Here is an 18,764-nt window from a genome sequence, read left to right on the forward strand (position 1 = left end):
CCCCGGCCTCCGTTCATCCTTCTTCTTTTTTGGATATTATACGTTACTCGCAAGGCGTATAATTTTCGATAGAAACCGAACGCTAGGAAAGCGTATAGTGCGTCGACAGAATTAATTAGTGACCGAGGAACAAATACAATTTGCGTTGGCGGACAATTAAAATCTCCCCTTGGTTCACATTAAGAGGATTACACGAGATTCTTCATGAATAACATTTCGGACACACCAGACGTATCAAAGACTAATGAGAACTTTCATTTTCTTTGTAATTTATATGCGGTCTCTCTTTCAAGAATTTCTTAATTATTATAGCTATAAAATTAATTTTCTTGACAATAATTTAACTGCAATATTTTTCTTTGATTGAAATCTTGATCTTAAAAAAATTTCAAGTTTATTCGCAGTTCAATTTGAAGCTAGATAGAGAAGCTTTTGTTGTTCATTTGCATTTCTGAGTTTTCAAAATGTAGTTTTCAAAAGTTTAACTGCTATCGTAAATATTCCTTTTTGTGAAGAAAATATCTACTCTCGCGTGTATAAGAATAAGCATATATGTGTTTATACTACGCAATAAGAAAAAATGTGTTTGACTTCATTGAGAAAAAATTTTTGTTATTTTTTAAAAATTATAATTGAATAAAGTAAAATAATAATTAGTTAAGATCTCAATTTTTATAGTTATTATAATGTTAGTAATAATATTGAATTTATAGTTCTATCATATAAAAAACATTTACTATAAATTATATAATTTTAAATATTAATATAACAAAGAGAGAGAGAGAGAGAGAGAGAGAGAGAGAGAGAGAGAGAGAGAGAGAGAGAGAGAGAGAGAGAGAGTATAAATGATCAAAACAAAATAAATATTTTTTACGTAATAAATGCACATTATAATGTTATAATTAAAATTTTCATGACGAAAATAACTGGAAATGTATAATTGGCGGCGAAAAAGACTGCAAATTATATATAATTAAATTATGATAATTGTAATCATTCTCTTCTCTCGCTCGTAGGAGAGCGAGAGGGTTAACGACGGCGGTCATCCTTCTTCTTATTCGACGGCGACTGGCATCCCCGGTGTCGATCACAGTATACTTCTCGCTACGTCGTCGTAGGAAAGAGGAGGCTCAAGTAGGAGGCGAAGTAGGAGGAAGTGAAGTAGTAGGAGGACCTCCACCACCACCACCATTACCACCGCTACCACCGACCGGTAAATCCTGCGGGACTGCTCCGACGGACACCTGTAAGCACGCAGACTCCCCGCCGAGCCGGACGCGCGGTGCACGGGAAGGTTCGCCGAAATCGCCGCGGAGATCCTGAGGGATCACCGAGACGTGTTTTCCGTTTCCCGCCGATCTCGACCGGGAGTGGTGTGCCTGGTGTCTCTACGCGCGTGGTTCACGCGAGCTGCTTCTTTTCCCCTTTATTTCTTTCTTCCTTTTTTTTTCCGTTAATCGCTCGTATGTGAGTCAACGCATCGCGCGAAGAAGAAGAAGAAGAAGTCTCTGAGAGGAACGTTCGTTTGAATTAAAAATCTATTTCAGAGAAATTAAATTGGGCTGACAATTGAACGCCAAACATGTAACGACGTCGATAGAGGACCGGACGATCTCGAAGTGGATACACGCAAAGGAGACAGATGATAAGGGAGAGTTTTCTCAAAATGCGTTAAAGGACAGTCTTCTCGTAGGAGAGCCGTCTCTTCGACGAGCGATGAGAAGATCGCGAAGCTTCGCGAGGCGAGTTGCGCCGCGTCGAGGGATGCACGGTGTTGCTTGAAGGGGCGCGTGCGGAAAAAGTCGTCTTCGCGAAATATATTCCTCGGGACGACGACGACGACGGGACGGCGATGTCAACCTTCTAGAATGCGAAGCGAGGAAAGATGCAGCTAAGGAAGCTAAGCGGTGCCGAGGTCTGGCTACCGCTGCTCGTGTTGCTGCTGGTGCAGGACGGCAGATGTATAAAATGGCTGTGAGTACTCCAGTTCGCGAATTGCTCTCGCGGAATTCATCGTTAGACCACCTTTGAGATCTCGCGTTAGTCTCTTCGCTTGTACGGTATATCTACGCGATAGAATCTTCACCTTCGTGCCCCGCGTCACGACGCTCGCGAACTCCGAAATGTCAGATGTTGGACGGCTGGCGCGGCCGAAACGGGGGAGACTCGTCTTATTGCATAAGAATATATAATCTATAATAAAGTCCTTTTTTTAACGTAAAGATCATACAGTCGCGCTGAGATTTCCAATCATACGGTCATTTTCATTCGCGATTTAACATTTCTTGTTAAGATGAAATCGATATTTTGAATATTTAAAATTGCACGTGATAATTTTACGTTTCTCAGTAATAAACACATAACCAGTAGATATTAAAGGCACATCAGTTTAAAATTAAAAGAAATATACACTTGAAAAACCGCAAAATTTGCGTAATTTCTTTCATTCAAGTTTAAAAAGAAATTACACGATTTGAGTTTATAATAATTTATCATAGTGCGCCGAGAGGAAAAAAAAATATTTGTAGTAATTAGTAACATCACTAGAAATTTAGTTTCTTAATTATTCAATAATATAAATTAATAGTTTGTTTAACTGTATTAAAGTTCTTAGGGTTGCCAAAGCCAAAGTGGAGATTTTAATATAACAAGTTGTATTATAAAACAATCATAAGTGAATGGTCATTATTACCAACATTATATCAATGATTAATATAAAAATAATATATTCCCGATTGTAATTACTTTACTATGCATTTATAGTCGCGAATATCACACATACTCTTTTTTATGTGACGATTCAGGAGTGCGGTTGGCTTTGTGGAATGCAATCTTTAATCATCCGGGCAAAGTAAAGACATCCGAGCGGTTCGCCCTGCGAGACCCCTCGATGATGACGAGTCCCATTTGCGCTCTCACGCTCGCTCGCGGTGGTTCCGAACGAGTTCGAAGATTAATGTTGGCCCGTTAATGAGAAACAAATAGATTAGTGGCCGAGGGAAAAACGCACGAAGACGCGCAGCCTCGCAGCCGATTCTCGATCTCGATCATTATTTTCCTCGGTTCACGACGGAGATCGGCTGGTCCGAGATTCAGGGGGTAAGGGTAGGGGGGGGGGAGTAAGGGGGAAGAGGCTTTGATTCGCGCGGCTCGACATAAATTTCGTACTCTCGGGGAATAAAGATATCGTTAGTGCTGCTTTATGGGCCGCATAAATAGACGGCGATGCTTCACGATTCCGTTCGTTATCCCCCGGCCAATACGTCTCGCAAATGAAAAGCGGATGATTACCGCAGCGCCGCGGGTTTTTTTTAGAGGCCGGTACTACCTCGCCTCGCGGCCAATTTATCGCAGCGCTTCTTATTTTTCAGACCGACCGGCCCTTTTTAATTATCAGCAACAGAAAGGGTATTGATCCTTTTACGAATTTCTTTTCTCTTAAAGCGGAAACGATGACATTTCGTTAATGTTGGCGAGCCATTTTTCTTACGAAGGAAATATTTTGAACGTTTCTCTTCACCATGTCACTTTGATGACTATGGGAGATTTTAATGCGTTGGTTTTTAGAGCTAATTGTTGTTTTGATCGCGGATAAAGTGACTGCGCGTATAGAATCACCAGTAAAAATGGCTGTTTAAACATTAAAATAATATAATTTCATATAATAAGTGCAAATCATGATATCTTTTAGATTGAATTTTTATACAAATTTGAGTAGAATAGTTTTTACTTAAAAGCATAATTATATTAAGGGGATCCGGGAGTGACAGAGTTACCGACATTTTTTGGGGAACTTGGATTTTCGAATTGGAGTAACAGAATGCAAAATCCTTTTACAGGATTAAAGTACGCACAAAAATGAAGGGGGCGACGTACGATTTGTTCTGATAAATAAATAAAAATTGTTATTTATTAGTCACCTAACGACAATATTTGCTTCATACAAAAAATCTATAGTTTATATGTATAAAATAATCACGTCGCCCCCTAGAAAAAACTCTCAGGAATAATATCGTGCAATTAGAAATAAGATTAGAATCCTAGAAAAAAAGATTCGCATTCCGCAAATTGGAAAATGAAAAAACGAAAATTTGGGTTATGTACACGTAAAAAGTCGATAAGTAGAGCAATATGAGAAAAATTTTTTTCGTTTTTAATATAAAATCCAATTTATAGATTAATATTAATATGTGTACTTTAATTCTGGAAAAGGATTTCTAAATCTATACAAGAAATACATATAAAATCTCATTAATGATGTGCACGAATGACTCTACCTTATCGACTTCGATCAAATTTCAAAGGCACTCCTGGATCCCCTTAAGTCATTTATATTTCTTTATTGATTGGTTTAACCTGGTGAAAATAGTATGTTTATTGAAAATTCATAACAAGCTCAAATGTTGAGTAGAGTAGAGTAGAGTTTACTGAGCTCTAAGAAACATTTATTTGAATTGTTTACGAGATGAAAATTTAAACATGGAAATTGTTTATGAGATGTTCACGACTGTGTTTAAATGGCGTTTAAGAACATCGTCTTGAACGACGTTTCCATTAAAGTTTTCTTAAATGTTTGTAAAACGTTACTCAGCAGAGAATTCAGATATTTGTTTCCAAACACAGTATGCAACCGTCAATAAAACTCTTCGTAAAACAGACACGAGCACAATTTCTCACATACAATTTTCATTAAACTATGGGGCTCTAACTATGAAACGAGTAACGAGCGAGGAGGCTCGTTACAGGTCGTCCTGCCACGAGATATCGTTATTTGTCTTTTCTTCACTTCTTCATTCCGGTCAGAACTGTTCCGCAGACTGTTTCTCATCACCGCGCGATTTCTATCCATCATTCCCCGCGTCAGGAATCGTTTCTCTCTCTCATCTAGAGCCGCGCACGGAAGACGTCTCGTTAACATTCAAGGCAACGCTGCCAGTCGTCGGTTAACCCTCTTCTTCGAGAGGGGTTCTCTTCTGGATATGCGTTAAATTGTCGTGCGATTCGCAGGGAGTTTCATCGCATCGGGGGAGGGAAGGGGGAGAGCGTCGAAGGAGGGCGCGAGAGGCGAGGAGCACCCCGGCGAAAGGGGATGGGAGTGGGAAAAGCGGAAACAGAGAGAAGGTTGAGCGGCGTTGGATGATGAATGGCGGAGTGATGGTGGTTTTGCGTGCAAAACCAAAATGCGGGGGGGGGGGCGCTATAAGGGATAGAGGGTACGCGCAGTACGAAAGGAAGATGATCGGGGAGTGGCACGAGGAGGATGCCCAGGGGTGGAAGATTAGGGGTTGCCCGCGCGGAATCGTGATTTATAAACGACGCTTTCCAAGAAAATCGCCCCGGCTGAACGAGGCCTTTCCTCGCGATTCTCCTGTTTATAATTATTGCGGCCCGACGTTGACGGATAATTTCGAAGGGTGATCCGAGATCTCGCCGTTTCTCTCTTTCGTGGCTTGAGCCGCCATCGATCCCGTCGTTTTAGAGGGAACGTCCGGCAAGGGAGATGATCTTTCTATATTAAGGAGTTCGCCGCCAGACGCTTGATGCTCTATCCGGAAACGGTGGAGTTTAAACGAAGAGAAACGACGCGTATCTTGAAAACGGGGACACCGATAGTTTTTCAGGTTAAAGACCAAGCAGGTTTAAACGAGTAAAAATCTTGGAGATACAGATAAAGATGTAGGATAAAGACAAACGGTAAGGGAACGATGAGTAAAATTGGTCGATTTGGTCCCCGAAATGGCAAGAAAGTATAATGTTTCCTTTGTAGTTTTTTTGTAACAAGCTACTGAATCTGATTCTGATCTAATTTAAATATATTAATTTGTCGGAAAAAGCATTAAAATCAGCAGATAAAACTTTTAAATAAGAAGATGTTATAAGAATGGCGTGTTAATAAAAGTGTAAAACAAACAATATTAAATGAAAATTGATACAATTTAATAAGCGAAGAAAGGCCTGTTTGGTCAAAGTGGGTGAAGTGCTTAAAAATATTTTTTGCGTAAATTTACAGTTTTTAGTAATGAAATACTGCAATAAAGTATAAAACATTCTTAAAGAATATTTTTGAAAAACGTAGTCATTTAAAGTTCCTTTCAATACCTTTGCTTTTAATAAAATTTAATAATTTTTTGTTTTTTGTCACATTGATATAAAAATGTATTGTATTTGTGACTATAATTTCATAGTAAAATAATATTATTTTTGTCAAGAATATTATTTTTGTAGTAATTATTATCTACTATAATATTAGTGAAAATAATGTGGTACACTAAAAACAAAATTGCTAGATACAAATAAATATTTTTTTGAATAGTGCCAAAAAAATATTTTATAGAAAATGAATAATATTTATTTCAAACAAGTAATATTTTCTAAATTATAGAAAACTAGTACTTGTTTTAAATAAATATTATTGATTTTCTATAAAATAATTTTTTGGCACTATTCAAAGAAATATTTATTTGAATCTAGTATTTTTTTTTCAGTGTACATTTCAAAGTTGTATTTATAGTATAATTTTTTTATAGTTGACATTATTACATGTATATAGTTATTATTAATTATATAATACATTTATTATATAATACAATTATAATAGTCACTATAAAAATATATTTCTGATTATTATTTTACTATTAATTATTTTACTATTAAATTATAGTCGCAAATATCACATATTTTTTTATCAGTGTATGATGAATAGCTCCGTATGCTGCTTTTAATAATTTTGCTGACAAACTAAAAACTTTATAAAGCTCAGAATTAAATTCAGCGACAAATATATCATTTTTTTACTTGCCCTTCTTTTGATGGAGAGCCAAAATCGATTTTATTACATTCATTGTCCTACAGCACGCAATATTCCCGCTGCAATTCTCTAATCTTCTCGCGATTAAAAAAAAAGAAAGAAAAATAGTAATTTATTCTGGACCGGCTGTCTTATATGGATCCATTAATCATCATCTGAAATATCGAAGATCGTTGCTCACGGCTTCGAGACGGCGACACAGATAGCATTCTCTCGCGGCAATCCGCGGCTCTTTCAGCGCGCGGGATCACGATCGAGGATTTCTTCGGCCCAGGATCGGGGCCAAGGATCGATTTATAATAATTTACGCGCAGCCCTCGACGAGCGCCCGCAGGGCGTCGCGCTGAATCACACGCGAGTCGCTATTTATGAGATCATTCTTGACGAGGCGATCTCTGCAATGCATCGCTCGTAAATCACACATTCTTAATGCGAGACGCGAGTTAGCGGATTGTATAGCCGCAACACAAAGTGGAACTCGCGCACATTGCACAGTGATGACGTATGCAAAATCAATGTGAAAAATAGGAATCATATTTCGGAACGTCTTCACTATTATGTGATATGCTTTACTTGAGCGCGCAAATTTCAGAAACAGTTAAATTTAAACCTTCACTGATAGAAAAATATACAATATTTGCGTCTATAATTGCATAGTAAAATAATTATAATCTACAGAAATATCATTTTTCTAGTAACTATTACAATAATATTAATAATAAGTACCGTATACTTATAGTGATGCCAACTATAAAAAAATTGTCAAAATCCGGATATTGCGATCAAAGTTTGTTATCATTGATTTAAAAAACTTAAAAGTCTTCAGTTTTTAAATTTGGTTAACTTTTAGCTGATATTGTAGAGTCAAAACATCTTTAATCCACGTGTCTCATTAATTTGTCACGCTAATGTCAAAGAGATTACAAATAAATTAACTAATTCCGAAATAGGCCGGTTTAATTAACGAAGCTCAACGCTGAGTGATTTATTAAAAATATTGTGAAAAGCATCACAATATGTCACTTAGGATTTGTTGCGGCGAAAAATCGAGATGTGTCGAATTTTGAGATATCGCTTACTTGCTGCAACAATGACATAACTAAACAATTCTCTTTAATTGTTTGTAGACAGAGAATAAATCCTACAACTAGAATGACGTATAAGCTTCTAAAATTAAAAGGAAAAAAGAGAGAAGAAAATTTTCCATTAGAAAAGCGATAGGTCACATACTGATAGAGAAATATGTGATATTTGCAATTTTAATTGCATTTTAAAATAATTATAGTCAGGAATATCATTTTTATAGTAGCTTATACTACAATAATGTTAGTAATAATAACTATGTACTTATAGTGATTTCAAAATTTAAAAACTGCACTATAAATAATATGGCTTTAAAATACAGCGTATGGTTATTATCACTAAAGTTATAATAACAATTGCTATAAAAATGATATTTCGAACTATAATTATTTTACTATGTAATTATAATTACATATACAAAACATTTTTCTATGGTGTAAAGAATAGATTAAAAAATTAATTTTTGTAACAGGTGAGTACTTTAGTACACTAAAGAGCTAACAATACTTTTATTTATTTACAATACATTAGATAGAGTTTTAATGATTTAAAGCGTTTAATTTTATTTTTGCCAAATAAAAAACATTTTTCGAGGTATTGTTGTAGCAAGAGAACAATATCACCTTTCGATTGGCTGATACGATGTTATCAGCATTTTCTTGCCCTTATCATGAAGATTATGGTTTTAGCGAACAATTTAACGTACATCAACGATTAACAAACGCAAATATGGAGCTGTTATGAAGGCTCGTGAGCTCAGGGTGGCCGGTTTCACTTCCTTTCTCATCATCCCGGATACGCCCCTGAACAGCTTCTCTCTTTCAGCCTCCTCCGAACTCGGAGAGACTCGATCGTAGGCGCGCGCCTATTATCGGTCTCGTAAAAACTGCGCTTTATGATTCGACCAGTCAAAACGAATTTCGAAAGTGCAGCCAGTCGATGGACCGTTTCGAAACGCTCACGTCGCAATCTTTTCTTTCCCTTTTTTTTTACTCAACGAAGAAACCGCGCGCATTTTCATAAGAATGTCCTGTCACGTGAGCGTCCGTAAACTATGTTCTCCTGCCGCAGGAGCGACATTCTTATCGCGTGGAAATATGTAAAATCAAAGATAGCCAATGGTGCGGAGATCAAATTGTAAAATGGTAAAAAAAAGATCATTACTTTTCTGGACGGTAGCGATCGTCTGAAGATTGTCGAAGATCGGAATGGGAAATCGTCTCGTATCTTACGCGTTTTACGTTGCAACAGTGCGGTGCACGTTTTACATCGAAGGGATTATTCCGCGCGTAGGCAATATACATATACAAACAATATACTCTGATTTAAAAAGAGGATGTATTTTTTTTCTGTGCCGAGAGAAAAGTGTTTGATATTTCTGACTTTAATTGCATGGTGAAAGAATTATGATTAGGACTCAAATATAAAAAAAAGTCACTATAACATTAAAGTAACATAAAAATGAATAATGGAAAAGTGTTTTTAATAATTTAGGAATTATCTTGACATCATTTTGATGTCGTAACAATTTTTTGTTTTACTTGAGGAGTTTTTTTTATTTTCGTATACTTATTGCTGTTGTAATGTTAATAATAATAACGTTACATTCAGAGAAAAGTTTCCAGTATTTGCAACTATAATTGCATAGTAAAACAACTATACTTGCAAATATCATTTTTATAGTTATTATTGCTATAATGTTAGTGTAAATAATGATATATGTATAGTTGTGCCAAACAGAGTAAAAATTTTACTACAAATTATAATAATTTAAAATAATATAATAATATAGTAGAATATCAAATAGAAATAGTTAATCAAATTAACCATTTTTATATAATAAATACAATCACAATTATGGTAAATGTAACTAAATTCCTAACATTTGCTTAACTATTCACTGTTTATTCTTAAATTACTATTTATTTATTTACTATTTAGTTTTTAAAAATATATAAAAAATAAGTAAACAAGATTATTTAATAAATAAGTATTTCCATAACTACATTAAAAGTTTATCTTACTACATTTTTAATTATAAATTTTACGATATTATATAAATTTCAAAAGTATGTAGTCCGCGGATCGCCGCTAGGCGACGACGCACGCGGCACTTTTCTTGTAATGCAATTTACACTCCAAAGACTACATAAGCAGACCACCCACGGTGATAGAAAAGGATCAACCTATCGTAGTGAACTCTCGGGACTCATGTATTTTTTATTACGTCTTAAAGACACATCTTAGCTGTTATACTGAGCTAAGGCTAAATTCTACCTTCGGTAACGAACCCTTTTTAAGCAAATTTATTAAATTCGAAAAAACTTTTTTCTCTGTGTATAAGTAAAATTTATTACTATAGTATATGGTTTGTTCTTCTTTAATTATGGTCGTTATTCATCACATTATATAGTACATTCTACAATGTATAAATCACAATTATGGCATGTTTAACCATACATATGGTTGTATGAACGTATGCTATAGTTATTGTAACAACAATTTAATATTAAGGCAACTATAACTCACGTAGTTCAAATAATTATAAAAATATAGTTGCTGCCGAAAATCACTATAAATTATATTTATATTATGATTTGTATAACCATTTTGTTCTTTCAGTGTATGTTCATAATTCTATTAGCTGTGAAAAAATTGTATTATAAATTATATTTTTTATTTTTAAATTATAACATTTAAAATAATTACTGTAACTTATAGTCATTTTTGGATAACATATTTCTACAGTTTTTCAACTATTAAAAATTAAAGTTTGTTTATAATTATAATATTGATCTGTATAACTCTTGATATGATTGCCATAACTAAAATAAAGATTTTATAATAAAATATAATAAGTTGTATTATGAAACCATCATATAAGCATATGGTTCATTATTACCAATATTATAGTAATAATTAAAAATAATAATTATAGTAATAATAATAAAAAAGATATTCCCGACTATAATTATTTTATTATGCATAGTTGCAAATATTACACATTTTTTCTCAGTATTCTAGTTTTTCTAATGCCAATCTCGTTTTGTTGCGGAGCTATTTCGACAAGTTTGAAATAACACAAAGAAAAACCGTAATTTTGGATATCTATCAAAAATGACCCAATGCCGTGTGTCGAGGAGCAAGAAGGAAACAGCTTAGAACTGTCCATAAATGGGGATAGCGATTAAACAATGCGACCGCGAAACGGCGAGGGATGTGTATTGGCCGTGAGCCGCCCGCGCGGTACACTCATTGTATTTCGTAAATTATTAGCTGCGTTACAATGGGCAATTATATCGCGTAGCGAGGCGCTTCGTAAATCACCTCGCTCGCTTCCACCGCCACGTCGCATTTTACATTCCTGTGAGATCTCGATAGATCTCCGTATATAACGAGCTTCACTTTATTACCCCGAGATATCTATCTTGGATGAATTATTCATGTCTCACTCAGTGTTTATCGCGCATTATTATCGTCTTACTTAATCAGCCGAACGGCTAATCTGACATCGCGAAATTTTATTTTACAGTAGTCATTTAATTCCGTAATGAAAGCACGTCTCATATGTTCTCCCAGTCAAATTCCCCTTCGTCGCGAGTGAACTTTCATCAATACAACATTAGTTAATGTGCTGGTAATCTTAGAAATTAATTGATGGCAAACTGCGCGCGACGTCGCTAACGGGCAATCCGTGATTGACCTGACGCTCTACGCGCGCGCTGCCGCTGGTAATTAATTATCTGACGCGCGATAGCAAATATGATGGTCGCGCATTCGTCTTGAGCGAACGGCTCGTAAATTACTTCGCGCGCGAAGCTGCGGGCCGAGTTTAATGCATAACGCAGCTTAAAATCGCATCTAGCCTTTACAGGATCGCCTGTTACGATGGCGTTCCGCAGGACCGCTCTGCCTGCCTGCAAGTGACTGCTGCACGTACCGATCGTTCATTAAATACTGTCTCTCGCGTTCGACTCTCTGTGGTTTTCCGGGTGCTGGACGATCTACCTTGTTAAGCTACAAAATTGCCCGTAAGAAAGATAGCTCAAGGGCGTGATAATTGAGGTTGAACAGTCGACAATTATCTTAAATGCTAAGCAAAGTCTCAACTTATCTTCCTAACGTGCTTCACAAAATGACTCCGTACTCAGTCACGCCTTAACTATATGTATATTGCTTAATATATTAATGTATATTGCCTAGAGTGCTACTCATATTTCCCTGACGTTAGCTACTATGAGTGAAAATTTACATATTGTAATTGAGAGTTAATTACTTTTTTTTCTACTTTATACGCTGCAAGGTGTTAAAGTGATTGAATTGGCGTTAGTTTAGAATTTTATTAAATATTTTTAACCTATCAATAACGAAAACTGTGCTAAACTTGAACCGGCACCTGTAGGCGAAAATTCACCCGCGGTATCACTATGAAAAGTTAAAGCGTGTTTAAAATTATAATTGGGATCTAACGCGACAAAAACGCCCGTTACACTTTCTAATTTTCGACAAGTAAACGCTATCTCTTAACCCGTCATTTATTATTAGAATTCCATTAAAATTATGACTTAACTACGGTGAAAGTAAAATCTGCTCTCGGAGTGTACATATTTATTCATTCGGGAAAGATAAATATAACTGTGAAGCATAAATATTATCTTGCCTTTCACTGATAAATACGTAATACGAATTCATCAGAAAAAAGAATAAAGTTAGGATCATCTATGTTGGTGGTCGAATTTGTTCGAGATTTATAATTGCTAAGATATCAGACCGATAATCGACCCTCGCGGGAACGAAACACGGCACGCTACATTTATTATTTTGTTAGCGAATTAGCTGCGTGAGCATGTGAGGTTCCTCGTTAGTCGATGCCGGATCGTTGAAGAATGATCATTGCGAACTTGCCTTATAACGAGCCGATAATTGCGACGGATAATTTACAGCTCATAAAGACACGAGCGCCATGGCTATTTCTTGGCCATTCGGGGGGGAGGGGAATATTTCTATCTCTCTAGTTTCTATCTCTTTTTTTACGAACAAAGCTTTATGGTGTAAAGCTGAAGAATATGTGAAGCTTTGCACCCTTTATGCGTGCGGCTTTAACGAGCCGTGCAGAGAATGCGTCTTAAAATGTTATAATCTCTCACTGCTCATTTTTATACCACTGATGCTCGATTGATTCGATACATATCGTAAGGACCTTATTGGGCAATTTTAAGGCATGTCTTACTAAGGCCATCCCGATTAGGTCCTTATCATTATCCAATCGGGCTAACCGTAGCACAGTCGAAAGTAAAGTTAAGTCATGTAATTTAATCCTGATAAGGATTGTTGCACATGCCTTGTCGGAGAGAACAAAGTAAAAATTATTTTAAATAAGTTATTCCACATGTTATTTCGCATATGTGAAAATCGTAAATTTAAATTTATTTATAAAAATATTGTTTTATCTATTGACCTAATCTATAACAGATATTCATAAATATCATGATGACTTGATATATATGCCTTGTCGAAGAATATTAATTACAAATGTAAATTTTTACAAGGTTACATAAATCGGCTTTGATCAGGGCATAGTTCTGTCTCAATTAGAAATTGACTCGATATATCATAAAGACCTGATAGGGTAATTTTGAAGCATGCCTTACCGAGGCTAGCCCGATCAGGTCCTTATCATCATCCAATCAATCTAACCATAGCACAGCTGAAGTTAAATCAAATAATCTAATCAGATCTTGATATAGACTTAATATACAAGCATTGTTGGAAACATCTTCTTGTTTATCTTTTTTGTCATCCTCTCTTCCTTTTTCTTCAACATTTTTGTCTTTTTCATCGTTTTTTTCAAATTCATTATTTGAAAAAAAAAAGTTTACTTTAAATACTTAACAGAAAACATTTTTGTCTTGTTTTTAACCAAAGTATATACTGTTACTTTGACAGAGTCAAGTCACAATCTCGCGAAAATCTCTATTTAATAACCCCGTGGACTCCGTATCATTTGACGTACAAGCGATAAAACTGACATATACAAGTGATAAAAATAACGCAGATGTAAGATTAATTAAGGTTCGCAATTAATTTGAGAATGATAAGCTTGCCGATAAGAACCCGGAAGGTCCAACAACTGCGACAACGCTGCGGATCTCGCGCGAGGCGTCGCGCGACTTCGCAATGGGTCGTAAAGCAGCGTGAGGGCACGCTCGCGAGCGTTTACGCGGAAATTAGATTCCCCCCCCGGGGTCGGGTCGTAACACCAGCCCCGAAATGTCATCGGGAGGGAACGAACGAACGAACGAACGAACGAGCTCGCTCGCTGCTTCGAGCTAGCTGGCGACGGCGGCGGCGACGATGACGACGGTAATAACGAATTAGAGAACCACGGGCTTTTGATAGGGTAATTCCGAGGGTAGGCTCCGTGGCACGGGGTTGGCGATCCGGCCATTCCCAGGGTTGTTACGTCTAGACGCGGCGGGGCCGCGTGCACGGGTCATTTCGACTTTCAGGTGTCCGTAATTATTATCCCCCCAACGTGTGTGCGCGCTCGCGCGAGCGAGCGTTCTCTCGCGCGTTGCGAGAGCCGAGAGAGTTTCAGTGCCGCGCGCTAGCATTCAACCCGCGGCACTTAAACGCGAACCCTTTTCAGCCCACGCGCCCTATAATTTTCGAAATTCACCCCCTGATTTACGGCACGGTGCGAACTCTCTGCGCCGGGACCGAAAGAGGTGGATCGCTCACGGCTGTCGGCCTCTCGGCCCCGATCGTTCGACAGAGTTGTACACGTACATTGAGCGTTCCACCCCAAATTCCACTGAAAGAACGTGATCGTTTGTTCCGAAAACTCTCAGAGACCATTTGCTATCTTGAATTTTTATAATACAAGTACACAAAGTACACAATTCTCGCAGAAAGAATGAAATAAGCTTATAAGTCTCATTTATAACCCTTTAACTCATAAATCTTATTTTGTTTTAGTATTTTTATGTTTTTTTTTTGCATGAGTCTAACATTCCGATTTTTTAAATAACTTAGAAGTATCAGCTGAGTGTCAGTTATAGTTAACTCGAATTTTTTTAATTATTGCTAAAAGTAGAGAATCAAGGATAAAATACATTTGCTGCGAGATGCACTTTAATAACTAAAAGTTAATTTGGTGTAATTTTTTTGTATTTTACTACCACATTTTAGATAAATAACTTTTAAATAAATAAGTGGCTCTAAATAAACTTTTGCACAAATATTAGATTTTAACTTATACATATATGTAAAATTTGGTTTAATTTGCAATATGCTACTTTTTCATCAAATTTGCAAATTAATACTATATAACCATGGTTTTATATAAGAACCAAGAACAATTATAAACTTCAACAACTTTTAAACTAATAAAAACAAGCTTAAATTTTATACAAATGGTCAAATGTAATAATAAAATTTATAGAACAATCTACAAAGTTTTTAAAATCTTTGGTAACATTTTAAGATGTAACATATATATTCACTCTTAAATATTTTAGTTTAAATGTCTCAAATCTAAACATCATTTAAAATTAAAATCAGAAAGTAGTTCTTTGTTTCGCCAGTGAATATACATCTAATCGAACGGTATTAATGTACTGATCCACTAATTTAAGGGAGTTCCTCTGCTCAGGCCTGGTGAAACAAGTGGCACAAGAGTTCAAGTAAAGAAAAATATTTAAATGACTATTTTTTTGCCTCCTTTTTTTTGCTGTACATGGTCTAAAGTTAATAATGGTGAATATAAGAAAAAAATCGGCTATAAAGTATTATCTTCATTATTGAAATAATTTTTTTAAAAATTGAAAATCAACATTTTTTACTATTATACCACCCTTAGATAACTAAATACAACAATTTGAAATTCATGTTATATCACTAGCACACATTTACCACACTTACGTGCTGTATTACTTCGATTATTGTAAACTTTTTTTATCTTATCAATTATTTCATTCAAATGAGCAAGTGCATCATTTCAAAAATTTAACAGTACTTTCTGGACAGCTAAGATGTATTATTGTAAAGTTTTACTAACATCTGTTCATTACTTCTACGTTTAATACGACAATAAAAACTGAAAAATCCTGAAAATTCATCGGTTCCTATAAGAGCTCATGTTAATAAAATAATTAATATCTAAATAACTAGCTAGTTCAGCTTTCTGAAATTTTGACAGTCAATTTATATCACTAATTTAAACTTTTCTACAAAGTTTCATGAAAATCTGTTCATTCTGATTTAGCAGCGGAACTCCCTTAGACTTGTGTTATGATTTTTTTTCAATTTTTATCGTTCCATCCTGTGACACTGCTTTTGCAAAGAGATTTTACCTCGTCTGACATGACTTATTATTTTTACCAACTTAACACAACTTGTCACTTGAGAAGGGTTTAAATTTTAGGCCAAAACGTCGTGAGATAATAAAGTGTGGTCAGTAAGGTCGTGTTGAAACTTAATTTCCTTAAAACTAAAATGTTTTCAGGTGTTTAAAAACGGACGTAAAAATAAAATACTTGAACATCAATTAGCGTTAAACTTCTTTCATGAGTAATAATCGTATTTAAACAAAGAACGCTTTTTTTTAGCGGCCTCGGTCGCACCGGCGACACGCACACGTGGACCAGGGAGGCGTGCACCAGCGCGAAGAGCGCGGGTCTGCTGGAGAGGAAGCAGGCGAGGGCGTGCAGGGCCACGCCGGATGTGATGCCCGGTCTGGTGCAAGCCGCGAGGGACACGTCGATGGTGTGCCAGCAGGCGTTCCGACATCGCAGATGGAACTGCAGCAGCATCGAGCGCGCGCCCGACTATACGCCTGAATTGCTCACAGGTTCGTCCATTCACGTTAACTCCGAGAATCCTCTAACTGCACCCCCGACAAGGTTGAGCATGACATGAAACGTCCGTGCAGTTCTTTCAGAGGGAGATCCAAGCAAATTGCAAGATCCGCGATCTCGAGAGCTATTAAAGATACCTTATACGAAGGGGGCTAACAAGAAGCAATAAAGAGACGTTAGAAGTTTCTTCTAAGGACTCGCGGTTTCAGGGTGAAAGCACGGAAATTGCAAATTTAATTTTTAAATTAACGTTGCCTATAATAGAGTCATAATCGGTGATTTCCCGTGACGGAGGGAAATCACGCGAAGGTTTCGACGGAGATTCCGTTGGAAAATGTATCGAATATCCTTTGAGGAATCCCGACGCAAATAGGAAGACCTGGCCAGGCGCGCCTCAATTAGCGATCATTAAACCCCAGAATTCTCCCCCTCTCCCCTCCTCCAGGTTTTCAGCTTCCCTTCGCGCGAGCAGCCTTCGTTGGATTAATCGCTCGCGTTTCACGATGATTATGTTGTAAATAAAAGTACGCGCCCGAGAGATCGAGATAGCCTCCGCTAATGAGAAAGCCGAGAAGCGCCAATGAGAGATACATCGTACGATCGCGAAGCCGTATTGTATTCTCTACTCTCGAGAACACGATAATCAGCTTTTCCTCAATCATCTCGATCGACGAAGGAAGATAGGACGGTCTTTAATTCAAGAACGTCAAATCTGGTTTGGCATTTTGTTACGACACATTAAACATAATACCGATGTAATTATTAAGTTAAATTAAAAACTTGAAAATATTTCATGGTAATAATAATTATTATTACGTAATTAATGTAATACACACATGTAATAATAATTACACAGGACCATAAAATTTCTTCGGAAGTTTACCCGGACCAGATTAGGTATTCCTCGTGGACTTTAAGTCGCTGAAATAGAATCTGAAGCCTGTTTAATCTAATCACGCTATATTTTTTAATCTATTAAAAAAAAGAACACCAAAACTAGGAATAACCAAGTAACAGGTCAATCACTAAATAGGTTAATGGGTTTATGGATTCAGGGGCTTATGGGCTCACGAGTTCATGGGTAAACGAATGGTGTTTCAGTTTGTGACTTGTTACTTGGTGTTTATCCCTGATTTTGATGTTTTTTCTCGAATAGATAAAAAAACATGGTGCCATTGGATTAAACAGAGTCTTCAGATTCGAGCTTATTGGTACTTTATCCTTATTTTGGTAATAAACTAATAATAAACAGAGTCGTAAGAGTAATTTAAAAAAATTATGTTTCTATTAATAAATATATACGCAAAGGTGTTATTTACAGTTAAATTTCTTTAATATTAATATTTTTAACTATTTAAGTTAGTTTGTTTGATTTTATTTTGCGTTTATTGATTTAAGATGCGAGAGAAATTTTCACATCTGCGTTTTAATGTTTTTAATGAGCGGATTTATCGCAGGAACGCGAGAGCAAGCCTTCGTCTACGCGATGTCGGCCGCCGCGGCGGTTTGGCGGCTCGCGCGGGGGTGCGCTTTGGGGAGCCTGGCGGCCTGTTCGTGCGCGACCCCACCGCGAAGGGAGCCACCCTCGCCGTCCGCGCTCATCTCGCCCTCGTCCTTCACCACCATGTCCGTCTCCTTCGACACGCTGTCCGCGAGGAACTCTTTCAAATGGGGCGGCTGCGGGGACGACGTGAGATCCGCCTCAAGGATGGCAAAGCGGTTTCTTCAGGGTGCAACGCCGCCTGGTACTGTCGCAACCGCGAAGTTCATGCATGCAGTCAATATGCACAACAACAGGGCGGGCCGGAGAGTGAGTACTTGCGATCTATGCATTGAAATATTTAGATATGTACATATTATATGTTTTAAACAGTTTACTCAAATTTTGGCGTTAATTTAACACAAGATAAGTATGTTAGAAAGTAACATAAATATTGTGTACAAAATTAATATAAAAAATATAACATTTTCCAGAGATACGCGAATAAAAACATAATATTTGTGTAAATGATCAA

The 18,764-nt window shown here is 36.6% G+C and overlaps 1 protein-coding gene across 1 annotated transcript in view; it reads left to right on the top strand.

The window, feature by feature from the left end:
* Positions 1-1,068: 1,068 nt before the first annotated feature.
* LOC105836222 (protein Wnt-11b-1) overlaps positions 1,069-18,764 on the top strand; it is a 29,491-nt gene continuing 11,795 nt past the window's right edge. Inside the window, exons 1-3 of the mRNA XM_036289870.1 lie at positions 1,069-1,974; positions 16,501-16,742; positions 18,207-18,559. Coding sequence (XP_036145763.1) covers positions 1,886-1,974; positions 16,501-16,742; positions 18,207-18,559 — 684 coding nt within the window. The 5' untranslated portion in view covers positions 1,069-1,885. The remainder of the gene's footprint in view (positions 1,975-16,500; positions 16,743-18,206; positions 18,560-18,764) is intronic.

This window comes from Monomorium pharaonis, chromosome 7, assembly GCF_013373865.1.
Source record: "Monomorium pharaonis isolate MP-MQ-018 chromosome 7, ASM1337386v2, whole genome shotgun sequence".
In the NCBI taxonomy this organism is placed as follows: Eukaryota; Metazoa; Arthropoda; class Insecta; order Hymenoptera; family Formicidae; genus Monomorium; species Monomorium pharaonis.